Genomic DNA, 18795 nt, shown 5'->3' with positions numbered 1-18795 from the left:
TCTTGGTCTTGGGTGTTAGTTACTCAGGCTTTCGTTGAGGTGTTTGCTTTTGCTGTCTTAAGACTCCAAATCGTTTGATGATTGATTGATTGATTGATTGATTGATTTTTTACATCCTGTGTCCTGGGGTTCACCTATGTACTTTTCATTAGGGAACATTTCTATTGTATAATATGACACCTGGGTAGGTAAATTTCTTTCATAGATTGTGTGTCTAATATGAGTTTTTAGGCTGCCTGGTTAGAGAAAGTTTTTTTTTTTTTGCTGCCCAAGTTTGATTGATTTCAGGTCAGGTATGAGGAGTTGGTAGGTTAGTCCTCTGGATGCTTAGTGTTGGCTATAGATTGGCTGAATGGGGGTGATTCAAACCCCTATTTAGTGGTAAGCAAGAAATCATGGTATAGGCTAGAGAGATACCTCAGTGTTATCTGGCCACTCTTTCAGAAGCCCCCAGACTTGATTTCCGGCATTCATGTTTTATTTGAACACCATTTGTAACTTCAGTTTCATGTAAATTTGATGCTGACTTCTTTCCTTTGCAGGCACTAGGAGTGCAAGTGGTGTTCAGACATACGTGGAGGCAAAGTACCCATATATGATAAAACAGTTTTTCAAAAGGAATGATATGGGTAAGCTTTAGGCTGAGAAAACATTTCAAAAAAAAAGAAGAAAAAAAAAAACAAAAACAAAAACAAAAGGAAGAGGGGGAAGCAAATGAATGAGACTGTTCAGCTGGATCCGATTAGGTGGTTTCCACTCATTGTTACCCAAGCTATGCCTGGTGTGTGTGTGTGGTGATGCTGTGGGTAGGTGAGATATTAGACTTCAGTAGCCTAAGACGGTATACAAACTGAAGGTTCCTAGGGATTTGGCATTGGCGCAGGTGGGTCTGAGTAAGACAGAACTGGTGTCCAAACTCTACAAAAGGGACCAAGCCTTGGGGGGTTGGAATGGTGTTGACAAGACCACCTGGACTAGGCAGAAACGCAGGGTTTGTGAGCTGGTGGAGTAGCTCCAAGGACTCAGGAGGGTGCAGGCTAGGATTCAGGGAACTCTTCAGACTGGGCACAGGGTGAGTGCCCTGGATAGGGCATGAAGGTTGGATATGGTATTGGTGGGCTAAGTCCAGGCTGGGCTGGCACAAAGCATGTGCAACTGCACAAGTCTTCAGGGGCTAGGAACGGAGCAGGCAGAAGTTCTGCAGCTCATACTTTTGAAGAAACATGACGTCATTGAAAAAAAAAACTTTGAAAACATTTTCTAAAACCAGTGAGATTGGGAATGCAGGATCTCACAGCTAGAGGCTGTGGAGAGCTTCACTGGCAGGGAAGCTTGCAGCAACAACTATGGGTGTTAGTCAGTTAGAGACTTCAAATAAGCTGGGCCTTGGTGGCACGCGCCTTTGATCCCAGCACAGGAGACAAAGGCAGGTAGATCTCCGAGTTCGAGGCCAGCCTGGTCTACATAGTGAATTCTAGGACAGCCACGGATACACAGAAATATCCCTGTCTTGAATAACAAAACAAACAAAAACCCCTTTGAATAGGAAAACTAATAAAGCATCTCAAGGACTTAGTAAAGCAAGAATGCACCAGACCTGTTGGGGTCTAGAAATAGCTGCACAAATCACTCAAAAACCAGTCTCAGTCAAATAGTGATGGATTATTGAATGCTACATCTCAAGATTGATCGATTAGGGTCTCAGTTTAGCTACCAAGCATTACCTGAACCTAAACAAACCTAAAATCAGATAGAAAGAAACAGCAAAGAGAAAAACCAAAATAAACTTGAAAATAAATCCATGGTGTGTAAATAGATTGGGACCTGTTTTCGTAGAAAGGGTAGAAAAGAAAACTTATCCAAGTTTTAAAATGAGAAGAGTGGCTTCATAGTTAGGCATAGGACAGAGCACAGCCGAGGTCTGAACCTGTCTGCTCTGGTTTTCCGTTTTATTGCACCATTCATTTGTTAGGTGGGAAAGCACATGCAGCAATTCATCTTTCTGAGTCTGGCATTTTTAGTTAACACGATCTCTGATTCCATCCATCTTCCTACAAATGACATAATTTATCCTTTATGGTTGTATAGTACTTAATTGTGTGTGTGTACATGTGTGTGTGGGGGGGTGGGTGGATGTGAGTGTGCGTGTGCATGTGTGTATAAAAATTGATTATTTATCTGCTGATGAGCACTGTGGTAGTTAGTGTTCATTGTCAGTTGGGTACGGTTTTAGGCTGCAGGGTGGACCAAGCCTTTAGGCACACCTGTGATTGATTCTCTAGATGAAGGTTAGTCTCTGATAATGTCCTGTGGGATTGTCTGCCCTAATTGATGTGGAAGGACCCACTGTAATTGTGAAGCCCTTGGGTGTTGTATAAAGTAGGGGAGCAGAATGCACACTGACATGCATTAATTCATTGTTCTTGGCCCAAGACTACAGATATAACACAACCATTTTGCTCATGCTCCAGTTGCCTTGACTTCCATACCATAATGCATGTGGAATTGTGACCCAAATAAGCCCTTTGACCCTTATGTTGCTTTCGTCAGGAAATTTTATCTCAGCAGTAGGGAAGGAAAGTAATTACAGGCAAAGGTTGGGTCTATAGCATGGCTGTTTTGGTTAGTAGCACAATAAATCTGGCAGTGCAGGCATTTCTTGGCCAATTTCATTTCCTCTGGATTGATTTCTCAGTAAGTCTGTTATTCATTTATAGAAAAGCTGCTGACTTCTGTACACTGATTTGGAATATTGCTGCTCTGATGAAAGTACTAATCAGATCGAAGCCTTATTGTAAAGTTTATGATATATTAAGGATAGAATCTTATTGTCTGAGAATAGGGATGCTTTGCGTCCGTCCTTTTTTATTTATAGTCCTTTCATTCTTCTCCTTGCCTTCTGCTCTGGCTGTGATTTCAGACTCTATAGAATAAATGTTGGGAGCACAGATACCCCTCTTTCATGCCTGATTATAGGATAAATGCTTTCAGTTTTTCCCTGTCACACACACACACACACACACACACACACACACACACACACTGGGTCTGTTCTGTTGTTTTTGTCTTCCCATCATTGATTTCGGTCTCATTCTTTACTGTTTCTTTCTTCTTGCCACTTTTGGATTTGTCTTGTTCTTGTTTCTCTGCAGTATTAGGTCATTTGTTTGAGGTCTCTTAAAGTTTTAATATGGGTACCTATGGCTCTAAAGTTCCTACTTAGAGCTAGTATTGCAGTGTCCCTAAGATTGTGGTAAGTTGTATTTTAACTTTCATTTAAATTTATGCATTTATTAATTTTCTTGCTGATTTTTATAACCCATTGTTCAGTCTCCATGCACTGGATTAATTTCTGTAGTTTTTCTTGCTGCTCAATCCTGAGTTTCTTTTATTTTCTGATGAGAAACAAGAAAATTTTCCAGTTTCTTCTGTACTTACTGACTTGCTTTATGCATTCTAGTTTAGAAAAAGTTCTGTGGTTTAGTAAAGCCAATGCCTGTTCCACAGCTGTTAGATGGAGTGTTTTGTGGATGCCAGTGTTACATCTATTTGTTCAATGGCCCAGTTTCCCTCTGGTGTTTCAAACCCTGTGACAGGGAGTAGGTGCTCTGGTCCACCAGGCTTCAGATTCAGGTAGTAGCCCCAGAGCCCTGGCTACACAGGAATCCTCAGGCAATAGGACCCCTCACCACAGAACTAACTACATCCCCAGTTCTCAAAATAACAGTCTCAGAAATGCTCAGTGGAAACCGAGCTTCTGAGCGTGAAGTAAACCTAAACTGTGCCAGCATTTATGTTAATTCTTTTTTTGCCCCTGAAACACTGTTATTAGTGGAAAGCAAGATCTCTGCCACTTACAGCCCTGACCCTAGGCAAGTTATTTAGTCTGTCTTTCCCTCAGTCTTTTAACCTTGGAGACGAGGGCAATGGGATGCTGTCCCTTTACAGCCTTGGCTCCTACTTGGAATTGTTCCATTGCCTCCTGTCAAGATGATGCCTTTCTTCTTTAAAAAAAAAAAATTGTTTACTTTATTTATATGTGAGCACACTGTAGTTGTCCTCAGACACTTAAGAAGAGAACATCCTATTACAGATGGTTCTGAGTCACCACGTGGTTGCTGGGAATTGAACTCAGGACCTCTAGGGAGAGCAGTCAGTGCTCTTAACCACTGAGCCATCTCTCCAGCAAGATGGTGCCTTTCTGCAGTACTGGGATGCTGAGAGATGTCGTGAGTTTCCACGCCTGCCCCAGGGGAGTGTCTGTTAACTTAAACACGAACTGTATTTTCAGCTTGAGGGAAGTGGGTATTCCTCCTGAAGCCAGGCCTGGTAGTTTCTTACCACCAGGGTCCTCTGGTTTATCCCAAATGCACCTCAGCAGGGCTGCTCACACCTGGCCTGAGGTACTGATTCTCAAGTTGTTTTTTTCTGCAATACCCTCCTATCTCTCTCTGGCTTTTAGCCAATCTTTCACCATGTTTTCGATTCCCATTACTTTTCTTCTGGAATATAGTCTTTGCCTTTGACCGACTGATTCATGGAGACCCAAGATGGAAACGTCTAATCCGCTGTCTTCTAGAAGTCTAAGAGATACATTTGATTCAGGCATTTTGAAAGAAGTCACTGATACCTGTGAAACTCCATATTCTTCTTCAGTCCCATCATGCATGCTCTGTTCTCTCTCTCTCTCTCTCTCTCTCTCTCTCTCTCTCTCTCTCTCTCTCTCTCTCCTTCCCCCTTCCCTCTCTCTCTACTTCTCTCCCTCTCCCTCCTTCCCTCCCCCCTCTCATTTCATACTGGGGATTAAACATAGGGCCCTGAGACCTCACACATTCTAAGCAAGCCCTTTCTCCTGGCCTCCATCCCAGTCGCTATCCTTTGCAAAAATTACTGCTCACTTGATGTGTTATTTTATGTTTTCAACTTTTATAGTAAACACATACATCAAGACAAAGACATTTTAGCATTAATGCCTTTAATTTTAATGGTAAAACTATATATGGCATATGATATACATGCCCTACATGTAAATATCCCTAAGCAGTGTGAGGGCGGTAGCACATGCTGTTTTCAACTACTCTTGGTCTTAAGCACCTTTCTAGGTATTAACTGCTTTCATATTTCTCAGATGAGAAGGCTGAGGGAAAGACAGAATAAATGACTTACTGTGAGGTTGGGGTTGTGAGTGGAGCTCTTGCTTTTCACTGCTACATTATTTTGAGGGCCAAGGAAAGAAAGCGATTTACATGAATGCTGGTGTGATTTACTTCACATCAAGAAGCTTGGTTTGCACTGAACATTCCCGAAACTCTGTTTATTTGGAGAAATGCAGCTCTAGTTAATTCTCCGAAGCCAGTCTACTTGATGATCTGTGTCATGCGTCATTTTTGCTCATTCTTATGTTACTGGATCATTGGTTTTGTTTCTCTGAATTCTCTTTGTTAACAGGATATACTGTAGCAACACAGCAGCATCCCAAGTTCTTTGTCCTTTTCCTCCAGTATCTCCACATCTCTTTGAAAGCCCTTAAAGGGATCATAGAGTTCAGGAAGAAAAGAAATCTACATTTACAACTTTTCCAAATATTGTCAAATTCTCCCCTTTGCGTATTTTTGTCTTACTTCTTAGTTTATGCCCCTGTTTGTAAAATTACATAAACACAGGGACAGTAGTCTGCCCACCGACAAGATAGAATTTTGATCCATAATGTGTCTTGACTTGCAGAGGAAAACTAACCCTACTCTACAGTAAGCCGTGCAGGAGGCCAGCCCACTCTGTCAGCCTTTCTCTTTTCCTCAGTAACTTCTAAAACAATCAGATCAAAATGACCAGAATTTTAAACCGTTAGCAATCTTCCTTACAACCCAACTATCAGTTCAGCCAGAGTGAGAGGGAGAGACAGGGAGAGACCCACTGTACACACCCGAATACTTGCTTAGGATGTTCTGCTCAGCCAGCCACAGCATCCATGTACCTGAGGCTTCCATCAGGCTGTTTTGAAATGGTCACATTTTCTGCTAAGAGTTGCTCCCTCTTCATTCTTCTGACTATTCTTGAGTCACGGGCGACCATGGCTGACTCTCTTTGTTGTAGAATGATTTTATTAAATGATCTTCATTTTTCTCCTTTGGCTGGTCTTTATTTATTTCTGCAGTAAGTATGCATGGCTCCCGTCGTGCCCTGGTTTAGCCTCCCCTGGCTCTCTGTGAGGTTCCAGTTTCCCCATGATGTCATCTTAGGTTTCAGCGTCTGGTCTGCTAGTCAGATGGGTACAAATGGTAATTCACTGCTGTTTGCATTTGCCTAATTACTGGAAGATAGAACAGCTGATAGGACCTTTGTTTCCTGAAGTACTTAAAGGACTTATAAGAGAACAGCTGCAGCCAGGTGTGGTGGGACAAATTTGTGATCCCAACTCTAGAAGCAAAAGATATCAGAAGATGGAAAGATCTCCCATGTTCATGGCTCGATTGGTAGGATTCACATAGTGAAAATGGCCATCTCACCAAAAGCAATCTATGGATTCAATATACTTTCCATCAAAATGCCAACACAGGGCATTTCTATCTCCTAAACTCTAAGGAGGACCTTAAAGAGATGACAACTGGAGTAGCTCAGGTAAAATCAATAGTTCGCTTTAATGCACTTGCCTCCGCTGCTGCAGATCTTTGCTTTAGGCACATAGTAAAATCTTGGGGCTAGAAGCTGGGGAGGAGAGTCCCTGATACTACAGGAGGCAGGATGCCTGATGAAAGGCCAATCCCACCACTTTGAACCTGAGCACATCTAAAAAGCCTGTGTGCTCTGAGGCCATATGTGTTTGTTTCTCTGGTCCTCCCACAGGCAAGAATTCGTGGATGCTTACGTGAATTACGTCTTCCAAATTTCGGTTCATGAGTGGTACACGGCCTTCTCCAGTGGCTTCCTAAAGGTGTGCGGTGGCAAAGTCCTCGAGCTCTTCCAGCCTGCAGAACTGAGGGCCATGATGGTGGGGAACAGCAACTACAACTGGGAAGAGCTGGAAGAGGTAAGTAAGCTCTGGGAAATGGTGCAGTCAGATGGGTGCACAGTTGGGTGGGTGGGCCTTCTTCTCCCCACCCCCACTCTACCAACCTGGTCTTCACATGCTTTGCACTTGAGTATTGCAGGGGGTCTTCCTGACTCCCAGTGACTTCTGTCGAAAATGTGATAGTAGTTGTGTGCTGTTATGTTTCTGTAAGATCCATTTCCCTCCTCTTTTGGACAGACTGCTGTCTACAAGGGCGATTATTCAGTCACACATCCCACTGTGAAACTATTCTGGGAAACATTCCACGAGTTCCCATTAGAGAAGAAGAAGAAGTTTCTCTGTAAGTATTCATCACGTCCGGTGGGTTGTTCGTATTTTAGTGTGACGTTGTGTAAGGTGATGTGATCCACGGGTAAAGGTTAACTTCTGAACTAAAGATAGTAAAGAAAATTAAGCTTACAGCAATATACTTACAGCATATTAATTAAAATGCATTGAAGGCTGTTAGTATGCGTGTAAAAACAGGAAGATAAAAATAAGAATAATTTCACCAATCTCCACTTCTTTTAAGAATAGTTTCACTGTAGTTGGAAACAGCGGTTCATGCTTATAGTCCCAGCTACTTGGGAGGTGAGACAGGAGGATTGCTTGGACCCAAGAATTTAAGATCAGGCTAAGCAACATAGTGATACCCTGTCCTCTCCATCCCCCAAATCTGAAAAGATTGGTCCAGAACGATTCTAGATGAAACTGAGGAAGATTTGACTTATGAAAGCTTTGTTGTGGAGTTGTTTGAAACTCACACAATTTTGGAGTATGTTCATCTCCCAGAAAGAAAAACTCCACACACATCCGCTTCACTCCTCATTTCTTCTCTTCAACCAACCTGGTCTCTGTGGTTGCAAATAGATTCACCTAGTTGTTGCAGTAAATATTAAAAATGCATTGCTTATCTCTTTATCGGCCCCCGAGAGCTCACTCTGTGAGAGCCGCTTCTAGTATGGAGCCGTGCGCTTGGACTCTGTCACTCGGTCCGCAAGCCTCATTCTCCACACGGTTCCCTTCCCAGGAGGTTCACTCTGCCTGCCCTGGTGCTTCTGCCCCCATCCCGGGTGGAATTACCACCCGACGTCTTCTTGCCTCTACTGCCCAGCACAGACATGACTCTAATGCCAGATAGATTTTCATACAGGTTTACATATTCAGTTCTCGATCCACAAACCCTCTACACAATAAGATTACATCCAATAGACAAAGATACAAACTGCCCTTCCATATGAGATAAAAGGCCTATAGAATCCTTAAAATGTTCATAGCTACCTAATACCAATTAAGTCCACCTGGATCCAGCTCATCCTCCCATCTTGATCTCCTCTCTTCCCAAGAAGAAGAAAGGTGGAGCTGGACCACATGGCCTGGAGAAACTGCAAGTTATAAGGGATCTCATAGCTGGGGAACAGAGCAGTGTAGTGGTGAATCTGCCCAATCTAGGCACACAGCTTGTATTTATAATTCTTGAGTCGTGTTTTCATTGAACAGGTTTATTTGGGTAGAAGAGGTCACTGCAACATGTAGTATGTAGACCTTTGGAACTGTCTGGCTGACATTTGAGTAGGGCAATAGCTTTAGAGAGTAAAGAGAAGATAGTCCCCAAATCCAGCCTTTTAGAAATGGTCGGGTGTTCTGTCTACAGCTGTGCAGTGGGGCCCATAAATCAGCCCTGAATAGAATACAATTTGTATCTGCATGAAACAAATTGCTTTCTAAGAGTGAGCACACATTAATATTGACTAATCCTCCTGCTCATGTGCAGGAAAAACAAACAAACCAGCATCTCACCCTAGAACTCCTCTGCCCGTGTGCACAGGCGGTTGAGAAGCAGTGCTGTGGGGGTTGATGAAGGGTTGGGCTGCCGAGTGAAAAGCTGTTACTTTCGGGAGAAGCTTTCCTACTGGTCTTGGGAGTTTCCTTAGGAAAAGGCATCTCTAGTTTGAGAGCGTTGGATTTGAGGACTTTGTTGTCCGTTATTGGTACGATGTTATTAATTCTGGAAGGTTGGCAGGCGTGGTGGTCTGTTTGTATGCCTTAGGCAATGGCCGGTTATTTGAAGCGAGTAATGAGGGTTGGCACACAGTACAGAGGCCGAGTACTTGCTTAGCATCCAAAAGACCCTGCATGTAGCTCCCCAAGCTCTTAACCTGCCCCAAATAAATAAATAAAATAAAATAAAGGAAAGAAACAGATAACGAGTTTATTCTAGTAATTTCTTCCAGCTCCAGGGTAGGGAAAAAAACAAAAGAGAAACAGCAACCGAAAGCACTGGGCAGCTGCATCTGTCTGTGCTGTGCAGGTGAATCTAATTATGACTGTAACAATGTATCACAATAGTCAACTGCTTAAGGAACGTGTAGGTGGCGTCCTCTGGTTTTTGAAAGGAGGAAAAGGAGCGTGTAGATCCCTAAGAGAAAACAGCCTGAGCTGCTCTGTTTTCAGACACCCGAGAAAAAGGGAGGTCTTGAGGTCACAGGGACTTGGGTTCTTTGCTGGCTGTCTTTTCCTATGACAGTAATTTTTTTTCCCTCTTTGATTTTGTGAAGGTCTATGAGAACATGCGTTCCACAGAGGCTCTGGGACAGGTCGAGGGCATGTATGTTGGTACCTAAGGAGCATTGCAGTTCCCTGGAAAGCCACAAGGTGTCACGCCCTTTTCTGTTGCTTAGAAGGCTGTATGCCACTGATTCTGTTTTCTTCTCCTTAGTGTTCCTGACAGGCAGCGACCGGATCCCCATCTATGGCATGGCCAGTCTGCAGATTGTCATCCAGTCCACAGCCACTGGGGAGGACTACTTACCTGTGGCCCATACCTGCTACAACCTTCTTGACCTCCCTAAATACAGCAGCAAAGAGATTATGAAGGCTCGTCTGACCCAGGCCCTCGAAAACTATGAGGGTTTTAGTTTGGCCTGAGGCCCCCCAGCTTACCCAAGACATCCATCCCTTCCTCCTTCTGTGGCCACACTGAGGCTGACATAAAATATCATGGGAAGTGATTTCTATTTTTTTATTGTTTAAGCAGTTTGAGACTTTTGAATCCTAAACCCTAGTCAAGGTGTTTCTGGAGTTCAATAGTAAATAGTCTTTTTGAAAAATCAGTGGTTGGAGATGAGTCAAAAAAAAAAAAAAAAAAAAAACAAACAAACAAACAAAAAAAAAAAAAACAAAAAAGGCTTTAGTATGGGAAGTGGACTTGTTTTGTTTTAAACCAAGGTACCTGTTGTTGCTTCATCGGTGAATGTGTTGCAATCTGCTGGATTTAATGGCAGTAGGTTTTTCAGCTTTCGTTTCCCAGATGTGTCTCAGCCCTGACGTTTCTTCACCACGCTTTGCCGCTCTCTTCCTGGCTACTCAGTCCCCTGCCAGGAAGACTCGATGGATATGTCCCTTCTTGCCCGCCATGTCTCCTCAGCACTGGAAATGAATGGCTTGTTGCAGCCCACCCCAGCCATTAGACAGAACAGGCTTCTCCAGAATTCCCAATTCCAAAAAAGCGGAGCCTTGTCATAGCTCTTGAGTCTTTATGGGAACCCTTATGAACATGTCCTGCTTCAAGGAAATAGGTCATGACTACCTGCTGCCTGGGTCTCCTAATCACACATACATACAGCAGCCGCAGGTTGTGGGCGGGCTGCATGTGTCTTGTTAGTCATGAGCCCTGGAATAACAGTGAATTGGTAGACCCTCTTGACCTTACCTTTGAAATGCAAGTTGCATTTTCTTGTTTCCATATTGCCTAGGAACAGTACAATTAATAAAGGTTCCACATTCTTTATACTTTTATCTACTGCTTCCTCTTTTTCTCCTGTGTTCCCTACTCCCCCCTCCCTCTGCTCCCACTCTTCCTACTCCTTGCTGCTCCAATCTGTTCCCCTCTTCCTTCTGCTAGTGGGTGCATGCTGTCTTTTTGTTTTAAATTTTGTAAAGGTTTTTTTTTTAAACCTCTGTCTCTTAACTGTGAAAATATGGAGATACTCTTTATAATAGAGTTTTTGTTTATCACATATGAAATGTGCATTTACAGTGATATTTCAGCAGGGGGAATTATGTTAAGTCAAATACATGTGTCTCAAAAGTGACATGTTTAACTGCTCATCATTGTATAAGAAAATTCTACATGGTCAAAGAGTTCATGTAGCTCTAATTTTAAATCTGTAGTAGAGAAAGTATTTATTTATCTAAAATGGAGGACTTATAGATTGTCATGCAGCACTGAGTCTTCATGAAGGAATGTAGATTTTGCTTTTCCTTTTTTGTTTTTGTTTTGTTTTGTTTTTAAAAGTTACTCCAGTTGCTAAATTGGTAGTTTTTCTGTCCTTATAAATATAACATTTAAAAAAGATACAGAATTATATGAAATGTTTATTTTCTATGTGTCTGCATATAGTTCAATATTATCCAATAAATTTGGTGTTTTAACTTAAGACAATCTGTGTTGAACTTGTGGGATGGACACTGTGCTTTCTATGGAAGCGTTAAGCCATATGGCTAAAGAATCTAAAGATATCTGAAGGGCAGGAGAGCATTGGGAATGGTAAAGGTTGTTGATGTTCATAAAGCCTTTCCTGGAGTGGGAGAGGAGTCAGATTCAAACATGGAGAAAGGCACAGGGATGAGCCTACGAGGGTTCAAAAGGTCAATCAGGAGAAAGTAATGGCCAATAGAGCAGAGACAGAAGGAGGACCTCAGAGCCCAGAGCTGGGATTCCACAGCATGTGTTCGACAGTTCAGAAATGGAGAGATACGACATGAACTGGAAGAATGTGGGTTATGTGACTTAGAGGCATTAGAATGGAAAGAATGGAAGCAGAAATGAGCTCATAGCATTGAGGGAGGCAGACAGTGCAGATGGCAGAGATTGTTTGAATGGTAGAGAAGGGGAGAAGGGGAGAGACACAGAAGTGAGTCAGAGCCTCTCATCTCATGCTAATTAGTATTAGCCCACGTACACAGTCTGTGTGTGGAGCCCAGCAAGAACGTATTTTTAATAGATTGGTAACGTTAGTACAATGTATTGTTTTGACAGAGTTAATAGATGGCTTAATGAGATGGCTCAGTGGGTAAAGGCTCCTGCCACCTTGTCCAGTGTGACTCAGTCCTAGGACCCACCTGATGAAGAGACCCAAGCCCCGAGAGTTGTCCTTTGACTTGTACTTGTGTGCTATGGCATACATATCCCTATATATACATACACAAATATATGTAATAAAAAGCATATGTGTGATCATGAGACATGACAAACACAGCTGAGACATGACAAACACAGCTGATTCCCTGTCTCGTTAATCATCCCTGTGCCTGTGCGGTACAGACTCAAGTTAGATCTTTTGAGGTCTTCATCCAGTTGTCATAGAAACAGGCTGCGGGCAGCATCTCCTGCAGGGAGTGTGTGCTGTAGGCAGCTCTCCTTATTGTGGCCTTAAATCATTCTTCCATCAGTGGAGTAGCTCCGGTTCTCTCTCCTCCCACTCACTATCTCTGTCTTCGCTTTGTTTCCATTGTTCTATTGAAACATGACCCAGAGAGGAATGGTTTCCTTTGCTTTGTATTATCTCTCAGCCCATAGTCCATCACTGAGGGAAGTCAGGGCACGTACTCAACACAGGAACATGGTGGAGGCAGAAGCCATGGAGGAATCTTGCTTACTGGCTTGTTCTCTGTGACTTGCTCAGTCCTCCTCCTTAAACGACCCAGGACCACCTGCCCAGGGGTGGTGGACCCACCAACTGGGAACTGGACCCTCCAATGTCAATCATTAGCCACGAAAATACAGGTAATCTGATGGAGACAGTTTCTCAAGTGAGACGACTCTAGATTATACCAAGTTATCAGAGAATCAACCAAGGCGGTTTCTTTCTTGTTCTCATCCTGTCCCAGAAGACTGTTGGTGACACTGACATCCAGCTCTTCATTCACCCACCACACACAGGAGCTGCACTTAGGGAAGAGGACTGCAGAGCTGTTCAGGACAGTGCTGCTAAGCCATCACTGTGGTCACCGCTCCGCGTCATTCCAGATTGCTCACAGCCACTTTACAGGTTGCTTCTGCTGTAAGACCAGAGTGCCAAGGCTGTCCCTAGCCAACAGTCAGTAGGGTACATAAAGGCTTTCAAGGAATGCCTCCAAAAAACACTCAACAGGGAAAAAAATTCATTTTGGATATTTCTGTCAAGGATCCAACCCACAAGGCTTGGTAGAATGAGCCATCCTAGAAAACGGTCCTGCGATGGAGTTTTTCAGTGGGATCTTGATTATTCCTCATTCCCTAGAAATGATGGTCCCCTAGGTGGTACTCAGTAAAGTCCAGAGAGTACCCGGCATGCAGTGGCAGCTCAATTTTAAAAGCTTTCTGCAGTGATCAACTAGGACGATACATAGTAGAAGGGAATGCATTTGTAGATGTAGGTCAAAGGCATATAGTCCCATCATGGTGGGGGCAGTGTGGTGGAAGCAGAGTACAGCTGGTCACACCCACAATCAGAAAAACACAGGAAGTAAGGCTAAACTAGAAAACCTCAGGCGATGTCACACACGTGTGCGTGCACACATCCACCTCAATTTTTTTTTTTTTTACAAAATGTATTCCTTTGATATTTTTTAGAAGATTTATTTATTTTATGTATGTAAATACACTGTATCTATCAGACACACTAGAAGAGGGCATCAGATTTCATTACATGGTTGTGAGCTACCATGTGGTTGCTGGGAATTGAACTCAAGACCTCTGGAAGAGCAGTCAGTGCTCCTAACTGCTGAGTCATCTCCCCAGCTCCCTCCTTTGGTATTTTTTGCATGATAATTTTTAATTTTAGGTCATTCCATTTATGTAAAAAAAGTTTTCCCTAATAAGCATTTATGTCACAAAATATAGGACTTTTATATGTGAACATTCAGGTTTTCACATTTCAAAATCTGGTAAAAGATTGAGATTGTTACCCTTGAAACAATAACTCTACAGCCTCCCAACTAGAAGCTCTTAAAAACACATGGCTTTCCTATTAATAGTTCATAGCTTAAGTAACTAAAGAAGATAGTTGTGAAAATTGTTTTTGAAACCTTTTGGAAGTTGACTTTTAATCATTTTACCTTTTAAAAGAAAATAACAAACCCTGTATCTAGCGAGCATGTCCAGCACATAATTGTGTCTCCAGTAGAGGTCACCCTCTTAGAGTACCTTACTAGGTGAAGAAAGCAATCTGAAATTCTGAAATTCTCACACTGACTCCTTCAGAGACCTCCCCACAGCACAGCTCATGTGTCCCTGGTCTCATCTCAGGTGGGTTTTGTTTTGTTTTTGAATTAAATTTGGCTATCAGTTCTTTGAGAATTTCATACACCAAATTTTGATTATAGTCATCGCAGATCTACCCCTCTTTCCTTCCCACTTATTTCTCCGTTCTCTTTGTTTTAAAGCCATGGAGTGCAAATTGTGTTGCCCAGATACTCTTGGGTGCCACAGCCTGTGAAATGATCCCATCTTGATGCCTTTAGTCCTTCTCAGACAGGAGAACAAAAATATCCACAGGAGGAAATACAGAGACAAAGTTTGAAGCAGAGACTGAAGCAAAGGTCATCCAAAGACTGCTCCACCTGGAGTCTAGCCCATATACAGCCACCAAACCCAGATTATATTGCTGATGCCTAGAAGTACATGCTGACAGGAACCTGATATAGCTGTCTCCTGAGAGGCTCTGCCAAAGCCTGACAAATACAGAAGTGGATGCTCACAGCCAACCATTGCACTGAAAATGGGTCCCCAATAGAGGAGTTAGAGAAAGGACTGAAGGAGCTTAGTACTCCCAGGGACTAAACCACCATCCAAAGAGTACACTTGGACAGACCCATGGCTCCAGCTGCACATGTAGCAGAAGACGGTCTTATTGGGCATCGTCCTGCCAAGGCTCAATGCCCTCAATGTAGGGGAACGTCAGGGCGGGGAGGTGGGAGGAGGTGGGGAACACCCTCATAGAAGCAGGGGACAGGGGATAGGATAGGGAGTTTCTGGGGAGGAAACCAGGAAAGGGTATAATATTTGAAATGTAAATAAAATATATCCTATAAAAAATAAATTCTTTCAAGGGGAAAAAAAGAAAAACATTTGACTCTTCTTATCAAAGCAGTTACCAAATGCCAATACTTCCTCAGCTAGGGGTGTGAATTTTGTCCACCTTCCTGCTCTATACAAGTTGTGTCTGGCTTGAGCTTGCACACAGCTCTTGTGCACACTGTCATGATCCCTGTTAGTTTATGTGTGCATCTGCCCTACTGTGTGTGTAAGACATGCTTTGTTACCTACCAGCCCTGGGTCTTGCAATCTGTCTTCCAGGATGAACCCTGTGACTTGAGCGGAAGAGGATGATATAGATGTCTCATTTAGGGCTGAAGACTGAAAAACCTTTTCTTTTCTGAACATTCACTAGCTGTGGGTCTCTGTGCAAATTGGCATCTACTGCAAGCAGAAGGTTCTCTGGTGAGGGTTGAGAGGAGAACTAACGAGTGGGCAGATACTGAATAGGAGTTGTTTTAGTACTATCTATCATCTATCTATCTATCTATCTATCTATCTATCTATCTATCTATCTATCTATCTATCTATCTATCTATCTACCTACCTACCTACCTACCTACCTACCTACCTATCTAATCTATCTATCTACCTACCTACCTACCTACCTACCTACCTACCTATCTATCTATCTATCTATCTACCTACCTACCTATCAGGTTAATTAATGATAGGCTCTAACCTAGGCCCTACAACTTAACTAGCCACAGGTTTTGAGCCCCATCCCCAGTGCCAAGCATGGGTTCCATCTTAAAGAGTGAGCTTGCTTCCGGTTGGAAGTTGGTCACTCAGTAGCGTTCATGGCACTGTTACACCAGTGGGCAGTTGCAAGAACTGTCATCATTGCAGCTTTCAGGGTTCACAGCTGGGTAAGGGTGATGATGATGTTTCTTTTCCAGTAGATTGCATAGTCTTCCAGCACAAAGCTGGCCACTTAATTGAAACTTCAGGATGAAGCATCTTGATTTGCCCATGCTCTATAACTCAAATACATGCTGCCTTAGCAATAGGGTCTTAATACCAAAAAGTTCTAGAGGGCAGCCAAGAAATTCAGCAACAGCCTTCTAAGTATGGGGGATCAAGGGGTTCCCACTGGCTAACAACTCATAAAGAGGTAGCCGATTCATGGTCCTGGAATTTTTACTTGTGGTGTTGTCTCTTGTTATAGGATAACTCCATTTATTATCTCTCTCCCCATGGCCTTTTAATAGTTTCCTAACCTCTGTGTGTATTCCAAAATTGAGCACACAAAGATTTAAAGCTAGCATAGGAAAGGAAATGTCATGCTTGTTTTTCTAGGTTCAGAAAGATTGCCTCTGGCTTCATTATTTACTTACTTATAAATTGCATTACTTATGGCTTTATAAATTATTTATAGATATTTCTCATATAATATGTAAAATGCAATTATATATTTATTATTGAATAATAAGTATGTAAATAATATAAATCATATACATATCTATATATCTCTCTCTCTATATATATATGTGTGAATCAGGGTTTTTCTGTGTAGTCCTGGCTATCCTGGAACTCTCTTTGTATTCTGGGCTGGCCTCCAACTCACAGCTCCTGCCAGCTGAATGCTGGGATTAAAGGCATGCACCACCACTACCCAGATGGCTTCATCCACTTACCTGCAGATTCCATTATTTCATTTATCTTAAAAGCTGACTAATACTCTATTGTATCAGCTGTCCCACATTTTCATTACCCACTAATGAAATATCAGTGGACATCCAGGCTGTTTCCACATCCTGCCTAGTGTATGAAAAACACAGCAGTATTTGTCAGTGCTGACAGGAGCCTAATATTGCTTTCTTCTAAGAAGAAGAGCCTGACAAATACAGAGATGGGTGCTTGGAGCCAACAATTGGACTGAGAATGGGGTCCCCAGTGGAGTAGTAAGAGAAAGGACTGAAGGAGCTGAAGGGGTTTGCAACCCCATGAGAACAACAATACCAACCAACCAGAGCTCCCAGGGACTAAACCATTATTCAAAGAGTTCATCACATGGAGGGACCCATGACTCCAGATGCATATGTAACAGAGGATGGCCTTGTTCGACATCTATGGAAGGAGAGGCCCTTGGTCCTGTGCAGGTTTGATGCCCCAAAGTAGGGGAATGCCAGGGCAGGAGGGGGAGGGAGTGGCTGGGTGGAAGGGCACCCTCATTGAAGCAGGGGGAGGGGGAGAAAATAAGGGGTTTCTGGAGGGTAAACTGGGAAAGGGGATAACAATAAGAGAAAAGAAGAAAAGCGTGCTATAGCTAGATTAATGGTATATCGATGGTACTCAATGTATCTCTCTCCATCTGTCTTTCCATCTCTCTGTGTGTCTGTCTGTGTATGTGTGTGCTTCTCCCTCCTTCTCTCCCTCCCTCCCTCATTCCCTCCCTTCCTCCTCTCTCTCCCTCTCTCCTCTGTCTCCATCTCTCCCTCCCCCCTCTCCCTCCCTCCCCCCTCTCCCTCCCTCCTCCCCTCCCTTCCTCTCCCTCCCTCCCTTCTCCCATTCCTCCCTCCCTCCTTCTCTCCCTTCCCCCTCTCCCTCCCTCCCCCCTCTCCCTCCCTCCTCCCCTCCCTTCCTCTCCCTCCCTCCCTTCTCCCATTCCTCCCTCCCTCCTTCTCTCCCTCCCTCCCCCATCCCCTCCCTCTCTCCCTCCTCCCCTTCCTCCTCTTCCTCCCTCTGCTGTCTCCATCCCTCCCTCCTCCCCTCCTCCCTCCCTTTTCTCTCTCCATGGAGCCCTGCCACTTTGCACTTTTACTAACTATGAGGTGGTGCCCCTCTCTCCCCATATCTACACCAGAATTGTTGGTTTTTTTTTTTTGTTGTTTGTTTGTTTTTTTTTTTTTTTTTTTTTTTTTTTTTGCTTGTTTGTTTCTTTCTTTTTTTAACTTAGCAGTTCTGGCTAGGATAAGATGAAATCTCAAGATAGTTTTAATTTGCATTTCCCTGGTGGCTAAGGATAGTAAACATTTGAAAAAACTTTCTCGGCCATTTGTATTTAAAGATTAGAGAGCCCTAAGTTTAGGTCTATGCCCCATTTATAAATTGGATTTCTTTTTCTTGAGTGTAGGTATTTTGTTTTGCTCTTTGTGTAGTCGAGACCCTGTCTGGTCTGTAGTAGACATATAACTAACAAAGATTTTTCTCATTCCATGTTCTGCATCTTCACTTGGGTGATGTTCTTTGCTACACAGATGCTTGTTAGTTTCATGAGCTACTATTTGCCAGTGTTGGTCTTAAGGTCTGTACTTCTTTGGTCTTACTCAGAAAGCCCCTACCTATGCCAACGAGTTCAAGTGTACTCCATTTCTGATTCATCAGGTCCAGGATATCATGTCTTTTGTTGAGGTCCTTGATATATTTAGTAGGAGTTAGGTAACAATCAAGTTTCATTCTTCTACTTACAGTTGACCAGAACAAGGTGAAGAGGCTATGTTTTCTCTAGTGTTAGTTTTGGCTTCTTATATCTGCACCCTCAGTTCTTGTCCTCTGATGGATGTGTCTGGTCTTTTTATGACAGTACCATGCTGTGTTTATTACTATGCCTGTAATATATAACCTAACACCAGATGATAAAACTCCAACAGTTTTTTTTTTTTTTAATTGTTCGGGACTGTTGTTCCTACTAATTCATGCTGGTATCTTCTTCAATTCCTTCTTT

At 42.9% G+C, this 18795-nt stretch overlaps 1 protein-coding gene across 2 annotated transcripts in view; it reads left to right on the top strand.

Moving 5' to 3' along the window:
- The window catches only part of HERC3 (HECT and RLD domain containing E3 ubiquitin protein ligase 3), an 86913-nt gene extending 75438 nt beyond the window's left edge, over positions 1 to 11475 (top strand). For both annotated transcript variants that reach the window (XM_080932474.1, XM_080932475.1), the window contains 3 exons: positions 6844 to 7027; positions 7247 to 7349; positions 9768 to 11475. In XM_080932474.1, coding sequence (XP_080788600.1) covers positions 6844 to 7027; positions 7247 to 7349; positions 9768 to 9976 — 496 coding nt within the window. In that variant the 3' untranslated portion in view covers positions 9977 to 11475. The remainder of the gene's footprint in view (positions 1 to 6843; positions 7028 to 7246; positions 7350 to 9767) is intronic.
- The last annotated feature ends 7320 nt before the right edge of the window (positions 11476 to 18795 follow it).

Source organism: Micromys minutus, assembly GCF_963924665.1.
Source record: "Micromys minutus genome assembly, chromosome: 18".
NCBI lineage: Eukaryota > Metazoa > Chordata > Mammalia > Rodentia > Muridae > Micromys > Micromys minutus.
Note: the sequence above shows the minus strand (reverse complement) of the source record. Positions and strands in the feature narration are given on the sequence as shown.